A 21,002-nucleotide genomic window follows, 5' to 3' on the forward strand; every position below is an offset into this window, starting at 1 on the left:
AATGAATTTTAAATTTGCTTTAATCTTCGTAAAACCATAGTTATAAGGGCAACTGGATCACATGCTGTCTGTGCTCAGGCGATGGTAATAAAAATGGATTAGGCACTTGTTGCATCTCCATAGGCAGTTGGAAGATATTTTTCCAGTTTAGAAAATTCTGCCATACCTTTAATTAAAGATGCACCGATTAATATCTGATATATAATATCTGTATCAGTCCCTTTATAGAAATAAAAACCTAATAAGGTATCGATGACAATGTGCAGTCTGTAAGGGTAGATCTATTCAGTCTTAGACTGCGCGTTGTACTCTGATCGATGTTGCACTTTATTTAAAATATATTTCGAATTCCTAAATGCACTTTCTGAACCATTTTAAATGTTTGTTGTGGTTCTTTTTTTTGTTTGACCTTGGTAGTCAAATTGTTGTTTGTGTTAGTTTCTTTATTATTTATTTTACATTGACGGTTGTACTCCTAATTGCACTGAACAAATGAGTTATGTTGTTTTACATGTTTGACTTAGCTTGTGAAACTGTTGGTTTAAGTGTGTTGTACTTGTCCTTACCAAATAATTGTGGAGTACTCTGTTTAAAAAAAAAAAAATATATATATATATATATATATATATATATATATATATATATATATATATATATATATATATATATATATATATATATATATTTCAAGTCAATTCAGCACAGTTTTTCTGTATCGTATCTGCCAATACCACCCCTCATACACCTGTATCAATATTGGAAGTGAAAAAAGTGGATCATTGCATCCCTAACTTAAGTGGTTATATGCTCAATAAAACTTTATGTACCAGCATTATTTGTGACTTGGAGCAGTTTGGGAACAGTGTTTACTCTGTGGCTAAATGACATCAAAACTGTTGAAAGCATAGGGCTGTTTGTTTATGGAAAAATAATTGCCTTGCAATTTCAGAATTATACATCCTTGTCACGATAACTCAACGAGTTTGGAAATGCACTGTATTTGTTCCATTAATCTTATTTACTCACTTCATAAATGTAGCTTTTTCTTTGATTATTGTTTATGAGTGACTCATGTTTCGGTTGTGGTCTGTTCTTCCATATGTTGCTTCAAAGAAAACCATAGCTTTGATTGATTGAGTCATACACACAGGTCAGAGGTAGTAATGATGAAAACAGTTTCTAGAAGCCCCATTGGAAAAGTTTAGGGGAAAACCTGTATTTGTTAAATGTCATCCACATATGATCAAATTTCACCACTTTTGGAGTTTTACAGTGCATTCCTCCATTTTGAAAACAGCAGGAGCTTTGCATTCAGAATTCAAAAGGACAGCTAGAAATTAATTGGTTCTTTTGATGTCAAAAATTAGGTTCTATTTGAATTGTTCTCCTATTGTTCTCCTACAAAAAAAAAGCATTGCATTGAATAGATTTATGTTATTTCATGTAATTTTTTAAAAATAAATGCTTTGATTACTTTTTATATATTTTGTTTTGTGAGGATTGCATTATGTGGTTCTATCTCTCTAGGATCTATGTATGCAGCTGGCTATATACTTGTGTTGTTATTTATCTATGTAGCTACTTGGCTTGCTAGGATTTATATGTATACAATCCCTTTAATAAATTCTTCAGTATAGTCTCCTCTTGAAAAGAGAAATGGCTAAAACTCCCCAACTGTGGACATTTGGGATATTTATTTTATCCATACCTTCTCTACCATCCTTCTCTGTGGGTATGGTTGCAAGATAAACTTGGCTTCTTGTCCAGTCATGCTCTCACCGTTTCAGTTTTAAATATTTTATTTCTCTGACTCTACATTGGGAAGTTTAAGCGAAAAGTTATTTTCTTTTAGCTATTTTGAGAAATTGGCTTCTGAAGTGTCATATTAGACCATGGAAACAGGAAGTCAATACATGACTAAATTAACATTGCCAGACAATGTTTTTCTAGTTTTCATATTTAAAGCTTGCTTACAGTAGAAATATTGAATACATAATCATTACAAACATTGGTATTTGTACTCTGAAATCGGGCCAAAAGGAAGTGAGGACTCTGGAATAATATGAAATGTTCACATACTTCCCAGTAAGTACTTGTGGTGGCTGATTCTGGTCCGGTGGGCTTTATAAGCCTGAGCCTAGTGGAGCGATTCACATAGTAGAGTAGAGCTCTTGTGTTCTGGAGAGTTTGGTTAATCTGAGGAAAGCAGGTTGGTTTGGCTGCTTCATGGCGGACTGTAACCTAAGCTCTAACGTCCACCACCAAAACAGTTTGGTTTCTTTTAAGTCATTTCTGTTAAAACTTAAATTGGGCTTCTATCACTCTCTAGCCCTGCCAGAGAACCCCTCCTCCGCTGAACTCTGGCCAATTTATCCATATTCAAAGCAAAGTTCACTTTAGCTAATTGCCGTGAAATTCACATTACCACCACGGAGGATTTTAGCTTGAAGTTGCTGTGTGACAACATGAGTGTACGTGTCATGCTGTCTGTGTTGCTTGTAGAGAAGCAGCAATAATTGCGTGCTGCGCCTCAGGCTCCCATTAAGGTCCAAAGAGGAATAGCGGCTGGCTGATTAGGTGTACAAGCGGTCAGTGGGTCGGGGTCGCTCACTTTTTTTCTTTCTTTCTTTCTTTTTTTATTTCCTGGTCCTGGTTTCAGTCACAGGCTTTTTTGCAAGTAGCAGTAATTACGGGATGTGAACAAAGGGGGTTCAGTTACTGTGGAAATAAGCTTTCATCTGTACTCAGAAAAGCTTATTAGATGTTTCTGTGCCTGCTGAAGGCATTTGGACATCAGTGTCTCGTTTAGGTTTCTGGTTTTAACACCCTATGTTAATGATTTGTATTAGTTTATTCACTTAATATAAAGCTTTTTGTGATTATTTTTTCTTCTCTGGAACAACAAAATGCTCCAGAAGCTCTCGCACCTTTTGGGAGCAAAGTAAGCGGAACAAACATTTTTCTCGACAGCAGAAAGATTGGTGGTATTAAGTAATTCCTGAACAACATCCAAACATTTAACATAATATAATTACAAGAACTTAAATTGTGTTTGTCACAGCCTTAGCATCTGCCTTGAGTAATTGGAAAAAGTTATCTGCTTGATATGCAATTAAACCCAAAGCCATGTCACAAACAGGAAATCAACCAATCTGCTTCTCTAGCATCACAGATGCCTTCAGTCACTTGAACTACATTTGATCAGAATATTAATTATAAATCTTCAATACAGCTAGCTGGGGAGGATATAAACCATCCCCAGTGTGTTTAGTGGCTGTGTATTTGGTTCTGTTTTGAGAACTAGGGATGCTCTGATCAGGGCTGCTGATTCTGAGACCAATCACTGCCAATTGCCTGAAATGGCTGTTAATTTTTCACTTTAGGTATAACTGCTATTATACCATTTATGGCAAAATGGAAATGTCTATGAAATATTGCTGCCAGTAGCGTGTAGTGGTGGTCCACAAGCGAGAGCACAACCAGCATCTAGAGTCGAGTATTTAGTTATGGTGGAGTAATTATTGAGTCTTTTAGCCTGATAATGACCAAAACGTAACGCATATGAGATGCCAGAAAAATATATATTAAAAAAAAACATTCTTGTAAGCAGGTAACTTAAAAATATTAAAGCAGGAAATTAAAAAAGTAATGTAACTTTGCCATCAAAGGTGGAACAAACAATCTCTGCCATAACTTGAGGTTGTTACATTGTTGACGCTGTAGTAGAAAAACTCAGAATCTGAAGTTTTATTTTTAATACTAATAATGAGCTATTTGTTCTCCCAGGTGGCTGTTGCAGATATAGTTCTTGAATTCCTGAAATATTTGGATCTCCATTCAGAAAGAGTGTGGGGATGTGCAACCCAAAACATGTCCTTTTAAAGAAAACACTGCATAATTTAAAGTGGTTCAGGGGGGAAAAACATCAGTGAAAAGCTGATCCTCCCTAGCCTCCCACCCCACCACACTTTTTGAAATATATTTGCCTCTGAGAAAACATGCAGTATCAAAAAGATGATTACTTGATAATCTTTTGCATACATATGTGCACAACACATGAAAGATAGTTGTGGATTGTATATTTAAATTAGGGTTGTGTCGTGCAAATTTTCATCCTAGCAAGTATTTGCAATAGCACAGCCTTTTGATTGGCTCACTCTTGTTGGTCAGGGTTGAATTTCTTATTAAATTACTGAGCAGCATGACGGCAAGTTTGTATTCTTGAGCTTTAGCCATCCATCACATATTTCTGGTGCTAACCATGATGAATTTCTCACTCTGTAGCCTGAGGCATGAAGCATCTTTGATGTTACTCAGCTTCCTTGATGATAAATAATACATGTGGATGTTTGTGCATGTGGATGTTGTAGCAGGCCATAGATTGTTTTTGTGCTGAAGTGGGTGATTCCAGGATCCATACAGATGGGAAAATTCGGTTGACAGATCCAGCTGACGAGAACACAGAATAAGATTGACATCATTTAACAAAAAACAAAACTAGTCACATATTAAAACATGTGCTTTAAAGAATTATGGAAGAATAATTCAGTCCAAGTTTGAATAATCCGTACTATTCCACATCCTATTGGTTACATTCAAGAAAATGTAACAGTGGAATTTAAATTTTTTTTTAATGATTTTAGATCTTGAGGGCATAGAACAGGGCAGAGGTCAACATAAAGCACATGCGCTTTATGTGTCCTAAATTAAGAACATTTCTGATTATATGTTGCAATCTTTATATTCACAAAAACCAATAAAAACATAAGTTTTCTGAAAATTACAACATTTGCCCCTATTCAACTATTGACCAAAGGTCAATATAAAGTCAATGATCTGGAACGACAGATATTTCCTAAACTGTAAATGTTTCTGATTCGTCCGTCTTAATTGCAGTCTTTATATTTGCAAATGCTAACATAAATGTTAATTTCCTTAAAAGTATAACTACCTCTTCAAATAGTTTTATTAACATTTTGTGTTTCCTCTCTGCAGTTGGCCAAGAAGATTCGGGAAAAGTTTAACCGCTACCTGGATGTGGTGAACAGAAACAAGCAGGTGGTGGAGGCGTCCTACACGGCCCACCTCACCTCTCCTCTCACAGCAATACAGGACTGCTGCTCCATACCTGCATCCATGATGGAGTGAGTAATTTTCCCTCAAAAACAACTAGAAGGCCACAAATTTTATCCTTTGTGTCATGAGGTAGAAGATCTGCAGGACGTTTCATTATTTTGTGTAAATGCACATCCAACACAGCATTCAATTGTATTGAGAAGTATATCATCCTGGTCCCCAAACTTATCACTAGCTTAGATATAGTTTGATAACCACGATTTGTCATAACAGAGTACATCACATCTTACTGCACTGAGCAGAATAAGCTTACCGTAAAACATCATTATGAGTTCAATTTCATTTCAAGAATGGAAGCATTACACACTGTTATTGGAAAATAACAATTTTTGCATCAACTTTGTAGTGGTATATATTGTAAAACTTATTATTAACTCTTGATGAGTTTATGCAATGTACTTTTTCCAAAAATAGATAGGGATTTGTAAACAGTTCCAGTGCTGGAGACTTGTTTTTATTTTTTAAAAACTTGATGTAAGGTTAAGTATTTCACATTTAAGCCTTTTGCAGAAAGTTTAAAATTGGTCCGGTCTACTATCGACCAGGCTTTTTCTCAGCCAATCATCAACTCCTGCAGGCGAAAACACCGTTCAAAAGCTGAGCACAGAAAAAGGCGGCACAGTTTTCAGTTCTAATCTACAGAGCTGCAGCTGTCTCTTCCCTTCATCCGCTCTCTCTCCATTTCTCTCTATCTCCCTCCCCTTTATCAGCCAACACAACTAGTTACTTCTCTCTGAAGTTTTTGCACTGCAGACTTCACAGGTTGCTTGGTCACCTGTCTTTCCTCCCGTCATACAGAAAGTAGGGGTGGGGACGGTTGTCTGGCTCAGAGCCACCAGCCACCTGTATCCACACCAAGTGCTCCACATACTGGGCATGCATTCAGTGCTTGTTCACACTCAGTTTGCTGTATGATTTTGCTGCAACATGTTCATTTTAGCACAGTGCTAAAAACTCTGGTTTACAGCTTTAAGAGACTGAAATGGGTAAAAACATTGTTTAGGATAAAAGATGTGTATGAGAAGCTTTGGCAGGTAATAAGATGTGATGCAGGGAGTCACAATGGAGGTGGTAGTGATAGATGTGCCAAACTGAAGCTGAATCTGATAGATCTTCAAACTTCAAAGCATTTTCCCCAAGGGAGGAAGAAAACTTACCTCTCTTGCTCGTATTTCTCTCATTTTTGAATCTGCACATGATCATAAGATACCTACAAAAAATCCAGCTTTATATGCCCAGATCTCTAAAATTAGCTTAAACAAAGCTAGGCTGAAGAGGACTAGACACATTTATAGTTTTAATAAGTTATAGTTCTTTACATTTTCAACCAGCAAATAATGCATCATGTTTCCTAACCTATTAATTAAAACATGACCTTTAATGTGTAATTTGAAGTCAAAACTTATCATATTGACATAAATGAGCATTAAATTAGGATAGAAGTGAGCTTAGGCTAACAGGATCTTTGCTTTGATTCAACTTAGTATCATTGATATTTTGACCTTTAGATTTTGAAATCAGGTTTTAAATAAATAAATAAATATATATATATATAAAAATATATTTTTTATTTTATTTTTTTAAACAATTTCTAAATGTAAAAAAAAAGTCATGTAAGTTAGTATCCGTTTTTGTTGCTAAACTAGGCTATGTTCCTTCTGACAAAATTGTCTTCTTATTTGGTTTAGACATATTTGTCCAGCAAAACTTTTAATATATTGCCCACACTCAACCATGACAGGTCCAATTAAGCCTAACATGGGAGAGAAAACTTGGCTACGAAAACAGATGGGAGTTGCTGTATGTTCGGCTAGTGGTAAGACCAGAAGTCTATTCAATCCACTTCTTGGTGTCTTTCACTAGTTTCAGACCTCAGCTGTTTTCTGGGGTCTCAGTCAGGTCAAGCAGTTTACAGGGGATCAGGTGGTTCACACACTGCTCATGTCTGGCAGCCTATCTTTTCTCCGGGAGGCCACAGAGGGCAGCGGTTAGCATTCGGTGGTATGCTTTAATCATCGCTTGGTCTCACAAACTGACTCCATCTGAAAATAGATATGACTTGTTGAATATGTGTGTGCCTGTATGTTTATGTTTCTGACATGAGACCTCTAGATGTTCTTCTCAACACTTTTGCTGTGAAGCAGTTGTAAAAGTGACAAGTGTGCTGTGCAGCTGCGTAGGTGGTACTTTTCATCAATTGATTTTAGGTGAATCTCTAAATTGTTTTTTTATATATTAAAGTTTGTGTTTAAGATAAAAGCACCTTATGAATATATCTAAAACACACTAATGTGTGAAAAAATGCCATTGTTCTAATACATAAATACTAGACAATAATTTGTCTGTTCTGCGATTTTTCTATATTTTTTTAACTGTGATCAGTCTAACAGAAACCTAGTTACCTAGCATACAGTGTGCTATTTACTTAACTGTTATTCAGTAGAATAGAAATTAAGTGTATGTTTTATAGAATTTTGTGTGCAGCGTATACAAATATCACTTTGTTAAGCTGACATTATCCTCTAACAAAATTCATGCCTGACTTTTATTGGAAAACAAATATATTTTGCTTCATTCATTCATTCATTATGTATGGATGCAGTGTTACATTAGAGGTGATAATGCAGAATTTCCATTTACGATTAAAGTTTTCATGGTGTTAATGCCTAGGTAATGTTTCTGCAGGAACATTCTCACTATTTATACTAGTGACAGGCTGACGGGTCACTTCAAAGGTATATGTTCCTGTGGTGAATTACTTCTTGAAATTCACATCAAGCAGATCATCTTGTCTCTTGGTTACACAGTCAACAAAATGACTAGATCTCTGCTTGCACATTTGAGATTAGATATCAAAAGTGCTGCCAAGTTGCATGAGGGTCATTATTTATGCTTCAGTAACCAGTGTGGATGTTCTTTATCGCTATTTTCTAATGCCTCCTCTAACGGAACTCTTTTAGTCTCCAGTTTAACCCTTTATGCAAACATTTTCTGCATCTACTGATGATGATAATCTTAGTTGTCAAAGTCAAGATTAACCAAATAGTAATTTTGTCCTTTTACTGATTCTTCAAGCTAAATATATTTACTGATTTTTTTTCTTCACATCCCTTTGAAAAAGAAAACAACAACAAAAAAAAACTCCCTGTGACTTAAAAAGGTTATTGATTCTTGTATCATAACATTTTTAATCACAAGAATGAATTCAAACTTGGCAATATTACAAGATAGTATAAGTTCAAGCTTTGTTGGTCACTGTGGTCTGCCATCAATATGTTGGGGCACAGCTGTGCATCAAGCTCAGATTTATTGCTTTTGCATTCCTAAGAGTGAAACTGGACTTTGAAGATCTTCCTGGAAGCAAGAGAGAAAATGTGAAAGCAGAGCAGCAGATTAAATTATTCAGCAGCGTTTATTTACAGCGATGTGAGCATCTTGGTTATGCGGACTATTTCTGTTTTGATGATGCGCTGGTGCTGATGTTTGAGATGGAGGCCAAAAAATGTAGCTTAGCAAATATCTTTTCACCTTATAAGTTGAAACACACACTAAGAGATTAAAGTACAGGGAGGGATTGCAGCTTGCACTTGTTTACCATGTATAAATGCAACTGGAAGACAAAAACAAGCTATTTCTGTACAGTAGCAGCATAATCTGCTGCAGCATTTTATTTTATTTTCATTAAACTTGAATCTTGACTACCACTGCCTCTTATGACGATCAGCTATTACAGAGAAAAGCCAGTGGGCTTTGGCCTCACTGCTGCTCCCTGCAGTATATCAGCGAAGATACGTGCAGCTTAGTTGATACGCTTGTAAACTTGATTTATAGTTTTTCTGGACTCCATGTGGAATAGATCCCCATCTCTCACATAGTTATAAAGTCACGTAGGGGCTGTTGGTGTTTATTATCTGCAACTGTCTAAAATTAACAGTTAGACACCCATAATGCTCTTATTGTTAATACAGCTTGTAACTTGTGCAAAACATGTTTGAATTTCTGAATGTAGCTTCTTCTTTCACCTCTTTGACGGCCATTTATTCCAGCCTGTTTTGAGTTATTGCTGGTGGGATTCCTGTAAAAGAATTTGATTTGTTGTCTGTCTGAAAGCATACTCAGAATAATTGTTCTGAAACCGTAGTTCAATTTTTACTTGCTGCTTTTACTTATACTTCAGTGTCTTGTGGGAAATTACCATTTCACTATTTCACATGACAAACTTCAATATAATATATTGGAATTTTAGAATATGGACCAGAACACTTCACTTCACTTAATTGTGAAGTGAAAATAAAACAGATACATGGTTTTCTAAAGTTCTCATCAATAAAAGTCTGATGTTTTTATTTATGAGAACTCTGACAACACAAACATCGCTTGTCAAATATTTGTGTTATCTGACAACACTGACCTTTTGCTCAGGTCTTTCATTTGAAACCCTACAAACTGTGGCTTTATTTCAACAATAACTTTCTTCTTGTCCCTCATCAGGGAATATTTATACACTGTATGACTGTTATCAGACAGTCCTAATCTCTGGTTAATGCCGTCTTGCCTAGTTTCTGCAGCCTTACTAATATTTCAAAACTAGCCTTTACAGAAAAGCTGGATTTCTACAGAGAATAAATTACACACTCGGAACATAATGGATATCAGTTTTTTACTACTTGCTAAGTTTCATGTCTGTACTATTGGTGGATTGTTACGCCCCTATTGGTCTAGGGGTTCAGGGCGGTAACAAAAAAATTTCCAGAGAATAGGAGGGATAAATAAAAAGGTGATTTATTACAAAAAGAAACAAAGTTCTCACAAAACCAAGATGCGATACCACTTAATCCAATTAAAACAAAAGAAAGGACTGACAGCATTAAAAAAAAAGCAAATGCAAAGTAAATCACAAAGTGCCCAAACAAGTCAGTCCATAGCAATTCAAATAAACCAAAAGGAAAATGAAAAAAAGAACAAACACACAAAAGGAGCAGCAAGCCTCCTAAATACAAGTGTCTGACTTGTGTTATCAACCAAATCAAAGTCAACCTGCTCTAGCAGAACAAACAACCAAAATATTCACAAAATTGTCAAAGACAATCACAAATCAAAGGTGGGGAACAGCAGAGCAAAACCTACTCCTACAAGCTGTCCCCCTGAGGAAATGATTCCAGGAGCCTTTTATAGAACCAGGTGAGTCTCATTAACATCTGGTGGCTTGCAGTTCCCTTCTGGTCCAATGGGTGTAGTTCCTGCAGCTTCCAGGTAGCCAATCAGGAGATGAGCCATCACAGCTGAACCTACATAACAAAACCCTACACACAGCCAAGAGGCCAGGGGCTGTAACATGGATAGACTTCAACCCTCCTATTTCATGTCAGAACATTTCAGTAGACTGCAAAGATCAATGAATGAATGAATTAGTTAATTAATGAATTAAATAATGATCTGAAAATATCTTAATACCATTAATCTATTTCTCGACTTCTGTAGAAAATCATGGCCCTAGTTTTTAGGCATATTTGATTAAAGGAAGTTAAAAAAAAAAAAAACTTATTCCAAAATTTTCTGACTTGTATTTGTGAAGTATTTTTAATACATTTACCGATATTTTCTTTCCACTTCACAGCGACATACCAGTTTGTATTGCGCTGCCACTTAGATATCAGTCAATTGCACTGAAATTTGAGGCTTTAATGTGACAAAAAAATAAAATTGTAGGAGTGCACTAGAGCATTATTTGGTATGTTTGGGATGTAGCGAATCTTTCGGACATTCCGTGTCCCCTATAACAGAGATATAAAATGGACACACTGTACTTCAGTGCCATCCGGTCCCCTTTTCTATACAGCAGTTTCTCTTAAATCCATTCGGCATTTTGCCTTTACATTCCTCTTCGGTAGAGCCACTTTATCATCCAGGGATACATAAAAGGCTTTTTTCAAGCATTTCAATTCTATGGGTTTCGTGTTGGTTGCTTTGCCACTGCTGCAGCAGCAGAGGGATTGCAAACACATTAGAAATGGTATTACTCTCTGCGGCTCACACAGCAGAAAGTCTCTTCAAGGTAATTGTTCTCATGGGGATTTTTCAAGAGAGCATAACTGTCTGATACATGGTTCCTTTTGCAGGGTGCAGCTTAATGTAGCAGATTCTACAAACTTGTAGCGGCTGAAAACACCAGGCGCTGTTCTATTTGGGATTTTCTGCTTCATGCTGCAAGTTTTAAATATTCTCTCTGGCCCCTTTCAATGGTTTCTCCAACATCTTATTATTGATATACATCTAAAGTTGGAGAATAATTTGATGCATTGCACAGCTATTTTGCATACATGACTATATTTTATTTATTTATTTTATTAAACCAAATCGTGTGTGATCTTTTCATTTCTGATGAGCTGAATCCCATTTCTTTTTTTCTCCAAACCAATTCCACCGCATAATTAAGATGTTTAAAACTCACTGCATTCATTCCTGCTTTTCTCTTCCCTCACATACGGCTTTTTGATGTTGAATTCAAAGCTGCTGGGTTTTTTATTTTTTACATCTAGCACACATTTCACTTTGCCTCGTGCCCTCCCCCGCCTGCAGACTGGGATGAAGGAGAATCGTGAAGAAGAATTATGAGGTTTTTAATGAGCAGTTTAAATGCAATCTGTGCATTAATACTTCTATCAGTTAAACTGACCATCACTGGGGATGTAACTCTGAGACACATGTGAAAAAATGTTTGTTTCTAGACATGGGTTGTGGATTTCTGGGTTAGTCTAGCTGAAGGACGGAAGGGATCAAAGTGGCCATGCTTGGTGCAATGCAGGACAAGCTTCACTACCACCACCTGATCAACTCAGGCACATCCTGTTGCGGAAATCTCTGAGACATTACAATTAGCAAAAGAGTGCTCGATCTCTATAGTAGATATTGCAGACCTACATAAATCGAATCACACCAGAGCTCATTTTGAAAAGCTGTCGGGAACAGTGTGGAAAAATTATTCTGTGTAGACAAGTAATTTTTTTTTCCCCCTTGCTGAAATGTTCTTCTCTTTGCAGTAAACTGAGCTCGTTTTAACTAAAACCATATGCTTTGCACACCAAAATCCAGTCACTTCTTTTATTTTATTTCTTTTCCCTCCCAATGTCTGTACTTATTTCTTCATCAAAGCCTGAAGCTCTTCATTTTCCTATGACCTTGTCTTCTCATTACCTTTGGGTGCTCTCTCTCAACTGATAAAGATTGTGCTGTGGACAACATAATCTAATATACATGGTTTTCTTTTTTAATTGGATCTCTTTCACTTGCTTTCTTTTCTTGAAACACCTCCATGAAATGGATAAGATGGTTTAATTAAGGACGTATAATCTGTGGGTCATTAAATGCTATTGTTATAATAACGTTTCTCGAACAGACTGAGCCCATTTTACAACTGTGATTTTCTAAAATGTAAAATGTTAAACTTGTGTTTAATAGTATAAATTCCACTGATTATAAGCTAAGGTTTTATATCTGAACAAGACCTTCCAGTTGATGTTGGTTGCAACAGTAATTAGATTAACTATATAACAACTTTCCAAGATCTTACTTGCTTAAATTTAGATTTTTTTCTGTTTTTGTCACATTCCTCAAACTTACGTACTTCATCAGAAAGCTATGTAAAAATGTAAATATGTAGTGATGTAATGTGGTTGTCAACAAAAGAAGGTTACATTCTCATTCTACGCATTGTAATCTGTTTTCTGGTATGACAGCCGGTCATGGTGTATAGCTGCACAGGTCACAATAAACTTTCACAATCTTGTGTTGATCAGCAGAAAGAGGGAAGCTTCTGGTTTTCTGCATAAGGATACATGCAATGTATCCTTATTCTGTGCAATCAATTTTTTAAAACCAGATTCTAGTTTTGTGTGTTAGACTCACATATCAAAAGTTCATTCAATGTTAGAAGATAGAGGGGTCTTCCTAAACTCAAATGTTAGTTGTACTAATCCTAAAGTACTAATCATAAATCTTGATTTAAAGTTAAGTGCAGTATGCTGCAAGGCTATGAGAATGACTGAGATTGGATTATTTTACTTTCATGATTAAGTCATCAAATTAAGAGACCAGCATGAGTTTTCATTGGTGCTTGTTCTTTATTTATTTAGGCAGCTGGGTAATAGGGATGTTTGGAGAATTTCAGCCATTTTCCATGGAAAGTTTTATTCACGAGTCATAAAATCTGCTTTCATAAATGTTCTGGGCATCGGATAATACAGTTAGCAACTTAACTGCACTGTAATAAAACAAGAAAAGTCTATTATTTTTAGCCGATGTTTGATTTTGGTTTTGAACCGACATGATTTCACTTGTTTCCCTTTATGAAATCCTTCTATGTCTTAGGAGATAGTTTAAGTAAAAGCATGTATAGTATAAAGCTGAGTAATCAGACTTACAGATCTGGTTTGTAGTGTTAAATCTGCAGTTTCACCAACAAACAACTGGCCATTCTCTGTAAATTCTCAAACGCTTCCTCTTTGCATGTCTGCAGGTTTGATGGAAACTTCAATACCAACGTGTCCAAGACCATCTGCTGTGACAGACTTTCCCCCACAGTCAACAGCAGGGCATTCAACCCGGGACGAGACCTCAACTCAGGTTAGTTTAGATGTCCTGTTCCCGTACAGAGAGACACAGGGAAGATTTTTTTGTATGCAAGCTAGCCTGCCATGACCTGCAGTTCCCATTGAAGCATGTTTTCATGACATTTTACCAGTTTTTCCCTTCTCAACTCCAGAAAGTTTAACATTGTCAAGGACATTGATGTTAGCTCTATATAAGACTCACTTTTCAGAGACTGTTTGAAATGCTCTCTGTGCATGTTCATTTCATTTTTTTTTCTATTATAATTTTTTTCAATCTTTTATCTTTAAGATCAAATAAACTTATTTTACTTTGAACTCTAGTTTGCAGGTTTATTCAGGTCGTCTGTTCTTTTTTCCTTTTGAGGAGAATTTGCTTATTCTGACTTGATGTCAAATAGAATTTGCATCAGTTCTAAAAAAAAAAAAAGCCCTCTTATTTAGAGACATTAGTGAAAGCAGTGGAAAACTGCTCGTTATAACTGCCACCACAAGACATTTAGTGAGTTTCCAGATTGCATGAGCCCAGCTACAGATTACGACCTTGTAAAGCTCACATATGTGTTTGCAGCACACGTCTGTCTGGATCCGACTCAGAGGAAAATGGAAAATTATCATTTAGCTCCAGTTTTCAAACAGCTGGCTTTTCCGTGTTGGCGCTGTTACTCAGTTTACATTCTGAACAACACATGCTCATAAAATGCAACTTTATTTATAAGAATAGTTCATTTTTAGTCTTCCTCATTGCAAACTAATTTTACCATTTTTTTAGAAATAAAAAGACAGTTTTATGACCCAGATTAAATTGATGGATTCTATTCTGCACCAATTTCTCAGTCATTCTCAAGGTGTAGACATTCTAAAACAGTGTAATTTTAAGCCTTGACTATGCCAGACTGGTTGATTATTTTACTTGCAGTTTATTGTTTTGACATACTGGAACAGTTAAATTAAATTGTTGAAACTTTCTTAACAGATTGTTCTTCCAGAATTGTCTGTGTATTCAGCTATTTTTAGATACAACTTCAGTAAGGTGAGTTTGTTTTAACTAGATCAATTTGATAGTTATAATAAATAGTTGGCATTAAAGTCCATCCTAAGCATTCAGATTCCATCTACCATTATATAGCAGAGGGTTTTGCTGAAGGAGGTATGAGAGAGCAGAGACAACCTGCAAATCTGACTCAGTCTCATCAATTCTGTCAGGAGTGGGCAAGAATTTCAACAAAACTATACATCTGTCATTCTGTTGCTACTCTGGCTCAAATCTTTTTTTTTTCTCACTAAGAACAGCTCTCTGCAAATCTTTAGTTCCTGCCAATTTTAACACATCATCATTGGTGGGGCTTTATTTTCCTTCCAAGGCCAGTCATAATGAGTTCAAGTTACCCCTCGGCCTCCCTGCTCCTCTTCTCGTCCCTCACATTAACTCCTCCTTGACCTCCTCACTGCCACTCTTTTCAATCTCTCCCATTTGTCTCAGCCTAGTCTAAACAAGGCCTCTATAGCGAGAAGGGAAGGCGTGGCTAAGGACACCAGGAATAATTGAGGAGGAGAGAATGATGAATGAAGGGAAAGAAGGGAGGGGTGAGAGCTGATTGAAATGGAGTAATTGTATCTAGACTGGGTTGTTTCCCCCAACCCCATTTCCTTTTTATCTTTCATTTTCCTTCTTCTTTTGGAAGGACAGGGCAATGGTGGATATTGGTGAAATTAGTTTTTATACCAGCAGGTGGGTGAGAGATGAGAGGCTGAGTGCATTTTGATTACAGAACTAGTTTGAGCCGTCTACTTTTTTCCCTACATCCTTTTTCTTTGTTGTAATTTTTGCAACTTCAGACCCCCAATTTCCCATTCTACCCCTTTGCTTTCCATCCATTTTTGTCTACCTGTCGTATCTTTTCTACTTCCATTCTTGGTTGTATTGTTGTGTAAATTCACAACAGGATGACAGTTTTTTTTTTCAGCAATATCAGGTGGCCCAACAGGGAATTACTGTAGTTTGCTAGACTCGGTGTATAAAAGCAGATGGGAAAGCTAAAGTAGTAAGTAGCAAGTAGTTGTCGTGTGGTCCCCATTTCTTGGTGTAGATAGTCATTTGTCTTCACAAGCCTTCTACTGCCAGCGCTGCAAAGTGGTTCCTGTTTATATGAACCAAAGAGACGGATGAGGTAGCAAAGAGGAAATGTTCAACACTTCAGGTGAACCTATTTAAGTGGCTTTTCTTTCTTGAAGTGTAGTCAATGATTTTTTTTTTTTAGTTGAATAAAGACTTGTGTTTTTTCTCTAACGCCCTACTAAAACATCACCCTTCTTCTTTATGATGAAGCTAAGACATTTGTGAGTTTGTTGAATGAGTGGACAGAGAACAGTTCTGGAGTTTCTGGCAGTCATTGTAGAAGTAATTAACAGACGAATAAACATCTTGAAATCCTTTTCCAGATCATGGAAATCAACTTCCACAAAGCTACAAATGACCTCCAGGATGTTTATTGAATGTTTATTATTGCTACAAACTCAAACATTAAACATCTGGGCAAATAGTTTAACTCACCATAATAGACTACCCAAATAACAAGTAATAACCTCATGTGGTTTCTGAAAATGAAGTCATTTGTTTTCTTGTCATATACCGACTATGATTTGCTACTTCAGTCTGTGGATCTTTCGAAATGGTTACTTAGGATAGGATTTGGTAATTTGACCTAATGTTTGCATTTTTACATGTCATTAGGTTTAAGCTTTTGCAGCAATTTTCCAACTTTTTTATGAAAACAGTAAATAAAGCTGTTCTTCATAGGTCTGGTAAATCTGGAATGTTAATATGCAAGAATGGAAAATTATTTGTATTTTCAAACTTTACTTTCTTTTGATTAAATATCTGAATCTTTCAAAATGAGTCGGATTGACCAGATCTTTTTCCACTGACTACCTCAAGTCTTGCGTGGAACCTTTTATGGAAAGAGTTGCTATTTTATGAGCTTCTTTTAGATCGTCATTTTGTTTTGTGATCCACATATTAAGCACATTTAACTTAACCTGAGCAGTACTGAACACTTCTCTCAAAGGTGTGTTTGGGATGCTGTTGGTTTCACTTTGAAAATCTTTTCATGTGTTTATTTCTTCCAGGGCACCTCCACATGTCATCATCCTGCTGAATATGTATAATTACCATTTTTTTTTTGTCTTCCATCTTATGTGCAGTGTTGGCGGACAACCTGAAGTCCAACCCAGGGATAAAGTGGCAGTACTTCAGCTCAGAGGAGGGTATCTTTACCGTCTTCCCCGCCCACAAGTTCCACTGCAAAGGAAACTATGAACATCGTAGCCGGTAACCATCCCCGCCTTCTCTCTCTTAAAATGGTTACGTTTTTAAAATGTATTTAGGCACCATTCTTTTCAGCAGATAAATAAATCTTTTTCCGCTCTATACAGACGTGACAGTTGGATCTATCTGCCACGTTATTGCCTTTGTCTTCATCACCTCCATGTACCATTCAGCCCACTGCCCCCTCCTCTGCTTGTTGCTGTAGGGTGGCCCAGAGGGCATGCTCATGGCATGCCGCCCTTGTACTTCATGACCATACATGCCTTTAGCAGGAATGTGCCTCCATGCCACTACAGATTGATGGAATTTCACACCCCAACTCTGTTTTTTTTTTCTTTTTCTTTTTAATAACCTTGACTTAAATATATCTTTCACTTTATTCCTTATGTACTTTGCATCTTCATTTTTCTCATCGCAGTTTGAATTAGCAACTTGGCGTTTGGCCATGGGGAGAAAGGATGCTGCTTGGCCAGCTTCGGTTGTGAATAAGGCTTTGTGAGCAGAACCCCCCGCCCTGTACCTCTGTATGTGTCTTCTTGTCCAGCAGACCACACACAGTGGCTTTGAATCCCCATCCACGTCCCATTCTACTGACAACATACAGCCATCGACATGTCAAACTATGGATTGTGAACTATTTAGTCCCAACCCAAAGTTTTATTGGTTCAGGATAAATGATTGAACTCATCGGTTGCACTAATCTGATTTCCCAAATTAAAAGTTTCCTCTTTCATTACTTTCAAAGTGATAACAGGTTGACTTTCCTAGAGCTTCCATGGAGGTTGTTCAAGTTCCATCAAAACAAAAAGTGAAATTCATTAAAAATTGATTCATCACACACAAAGTGCATAATGAATTTAATTCAAATATTTAATAAAAATGTATTTTCTGGATACACATACTCAAACTAGTCAAGCGTCTTGTATAATTTCCCCTATTTCCGCATTTTGTGTGTTTACCTTTATTTGTTTTTCATTATGTGTGGATACTTAATTCTTTGACTTGCCAGCTTCTTTTTGGTGGTACTTAAACCTAAATCTCAAACTTTTGAAAACATCAGTCAGTAGTACGACCTTGGTTTGCACCCAAATGATCAGAAAATTGACAGAGCCCATTAAAATTTTCAAACCAGAAAAAATCTGGGGGTGATGTAGAATGTTAGGTACCTGGTGGACTGGACTGGAGCAGACTGTCTAGTGCCTCACTTTGAGTATTTGTGTTCTTGTTCCAGGCCTGTGTATGTCTCTGCAGTACGTCCACAATCAAAGCACATTGTGGTGATGGTCGACCATGGAGCATCTATAACAGATTCACAGCTTCAGATCGCCCGTGATTCTGCTCTTGTTATCCTTAATTCGATCGACGAACACGATAAGGTTTGTAAAAGGATTAGGAAACAATTATTTAGACATTGCTTTGGAAGATCAAAGCAATGTGTGACATTGCACACATTGCAACACCATGTGTGACATTGCACACATTGCAACACTATGTGTGACATGATTCATTTAGGTGAAATTGCCTTTTCCTTCTGCAGATCTCCATCCTGTCTGTGGCAGAGGTGGTCCGCTCCTGCTCTCTGGACCAATGCTACAAGAGCCTGCTGTCTCCGGCCACTAGCGAGACTAAGAGGAAGATGAGCACCTTCATCTCTAACATCAAGGCCTCGAATGGAGCCACGCAGCATGCAGCTGGCTTCCAGAAGGCTTTCCAGCTGCTCCGCAACACCAGCAGCCTCAGCAAGCAGAGCTCCAGTAAGACCAGACAAAACTTTCCAACTTCTGCTCTTTTGCATGTGTGACACGAGATTCCCTGACAATCATTAAATGTTTCATGTCGTGCATTAGCTACAGATATGGTCATAATCTACCTTTCATCTGGCGTTACGTCTCGAGAGTCGTCCGAGCTGGAGAAGAGAGCGACACTCAGCGTGGTCAGAGAGGAGAACCGACACCTCAACAACTCCGTCATGATCCTCACTTACGCTCTTATGAACGGTGGGTGTCAATGCCAAATTTATTTAAATAGCACTTTTAAAAGCAGGTTTAAAACTGCACCAAAGTGTTTAAAAAAATTATAGTAGAATAAGTTGATGAAAAGAGAAAGCGAAATAATACAAATGGATGGATCATCATGTGTGTGTTTGATTTGTTGTTTTATATGTTATAGATTCTCATTATTTTCTTTTAACCTTTTTTTATTTCACATTGACAGTGTTAAAATTTAACCAACTATGGGTAAAATTATTAACAATTTTTTTCCACCTGAAGTTTTCACAAATCATTTGGTTATTTACTGATTCTCTTTTTTTTTTTCTTTTCTGTCAGCTATTGATGGAATAACAATTCTCACAATTGTTTTTCTACCAGGTATTTTCACACATCATTAGATTACCTACATTATTTTTATGTCATTTACCTTTTATTGCACATTCAAGGAGAAGAAAACACCTATATTATCTCATCTTTCCCAACTTTTTTTGAATTAGAAAACAGATTTGGTTGCTTGGTACCAATCATAAAGGCTTGCAATAGTTAGATTCCTTGTGTGACTCCATCTGCCTCACCACTTAAAAATCTAGTTTGGCCTCAAAGCTGTTTGATGCATTTCAACAATCTGAAGTGCTCTTACATCAGTTTTTTGGCTCATTTTGAGGGGGATTGAGTTTTAGTTGTGAAATCTAATCTGTTATGGGGGAAAAAAATTTCATACCTTTAATAAGTTCACTATGTTGCTGTTGAAAAATGTGAAGTTTTATTTATTTTTTGATACCCCATCTTCTTTTATCTGTTCTTAAAATAAGCCTGGAGGTTACAAAGATGCTCTGAAACATTTGACGGTTTCTTGTTTATCTGTGTTGAGTCTGAGGTCTGTATTCTTCTTTCTCTCCGTTTTCAGTGTCTTTGTCTTTCCATCTGCCTCCTCTAATTCCCACCTCCCTCTGCAGGGCGCACTAACCCCCCCTTCTGTGCATGCATTAGGCCACCATTAATACAAATCACTTTTTGCATTGGAGAATGGAAATGAGGGACATCTAAGAGAAAGGGGGAGAGCAAGACTTCAAAGGGCCGTGCCACTGCCTGGACGTGTGAGACTGACAGAGGACCTTGGCTCTTTAAAGAGAGATGATGAAAAGGATGCAGAAATCTCTCGTTCTCCTGGTGTATTAGCATTGCATATTCGGAAAAACATTTGTTTCGTTGCTGATGCTGTTGCACGACTCTGAAAGGCTCGGCTTGTGGATGGGCTGGGGAGAAGGGTGTCTTCATTTTTTTATTTTTTTTATTTATTTTGCTGCATCTCCTGCCAAATGTGAAGTGCTGATTGTTGAAGGAGATCAGCAGTCTCACTGGGACTATAATGCACAGTTGTGTGTTTCACTGTGTATTGTAGTCCCAGTTGCATGTGTGTGACCAGTTGCAAAAAGCATTGGCTTCTACAGTCCATTGTTTTGTAGCTCAATTCTTAATCAGATGTAAAAAAATAAATAAATAAAATGTTCTCCCTTCAGATCAAATATTTTGGGGAATATTGGAGAATAAGCATCCCTGCAAATGAAAACTGCAAGTATTTCTGCTCAGTCTGAGCTGTCAGCAGATTTCCTTCCTGGAGTCCGTTTGACGCTGCCACCCATCGCCTCCACTCTGCGGTCCAGCAGGGTGATCAAACGAGCAGAGCCCTGGCATTAAAAAAGAAATCCCACTGTAATCCGTTCAGTGATTGGACGCTAGCAGACTCTTGACTCTGTCCTTCCCAAAGGCCTGTGGGATGCCAAATGTTCCAGGTGACAGCTGTGGGGGCTTGTCATCCATCCATCCATCCATCCATTGGCTGAATGACCTTGTGATGCCTATCAAGATAAAGTCAAAAGTGTGCTTTGCTGTCTCTGTTCTGCATGTTTATGTTTAAGTATTGGCAGATTTATTTATGTC

General features: G+C 37.1%; 1 protein-coding gene across 1 annotated transcript in view; it reads left to right on the forward strand.

Annotated features, from left to right (window-relative positions):
- Positions 1–21,002, forward strand: part of cachd1 (cache domain containing 1) — a 73,969-nt gene that overhangs the window by 32,416 nt on the left and 20,551 nt on the right. The window contains exons 3-8 of the mRNA XM_055054290.1: positions 4,996–5,144; positions 13,652–13,758; positions 16,947–17,073; positions 18,302–18,446; positions 18,608–18,824; positions 18,918–19,067. Of these exons, the coding sequence (XP_054910265.1) occupies positions 4,996–5,144; positions 13,652–13,758; positions 16,947–17,073; positions 18,302–18,446; positions 18,608–18,824; positions 18,918–19,067 (895 nt within the window). The remainder of the gene's footprint in view (positions 1–4,995; positions 5,145–13,651; positions 13,759–16,946; positions 17,074–18,301; positions 18,447–18,607; positions 18,825–18,917; positions 19,068–21,002) is intronic.

This window comes from Poeciliopsis prolifica, unplaced genomic scaffold, assembly GCF_027474105.1.
Source record: "Poeciliopsis prolifica strain line A6 unplaced genomic scaffold, Auburn_PproV2 SCAFFOLD002, whole genome shotgun sequence".
NCBI classification, from domain to species: domain Eukaryota; kingdom Metazoa; phylum Chordata; class Actinopteri; order Cyprinodontiformes; family Poeciliidae; genus Poeciliopsis; species Poeciliopsis prolifica.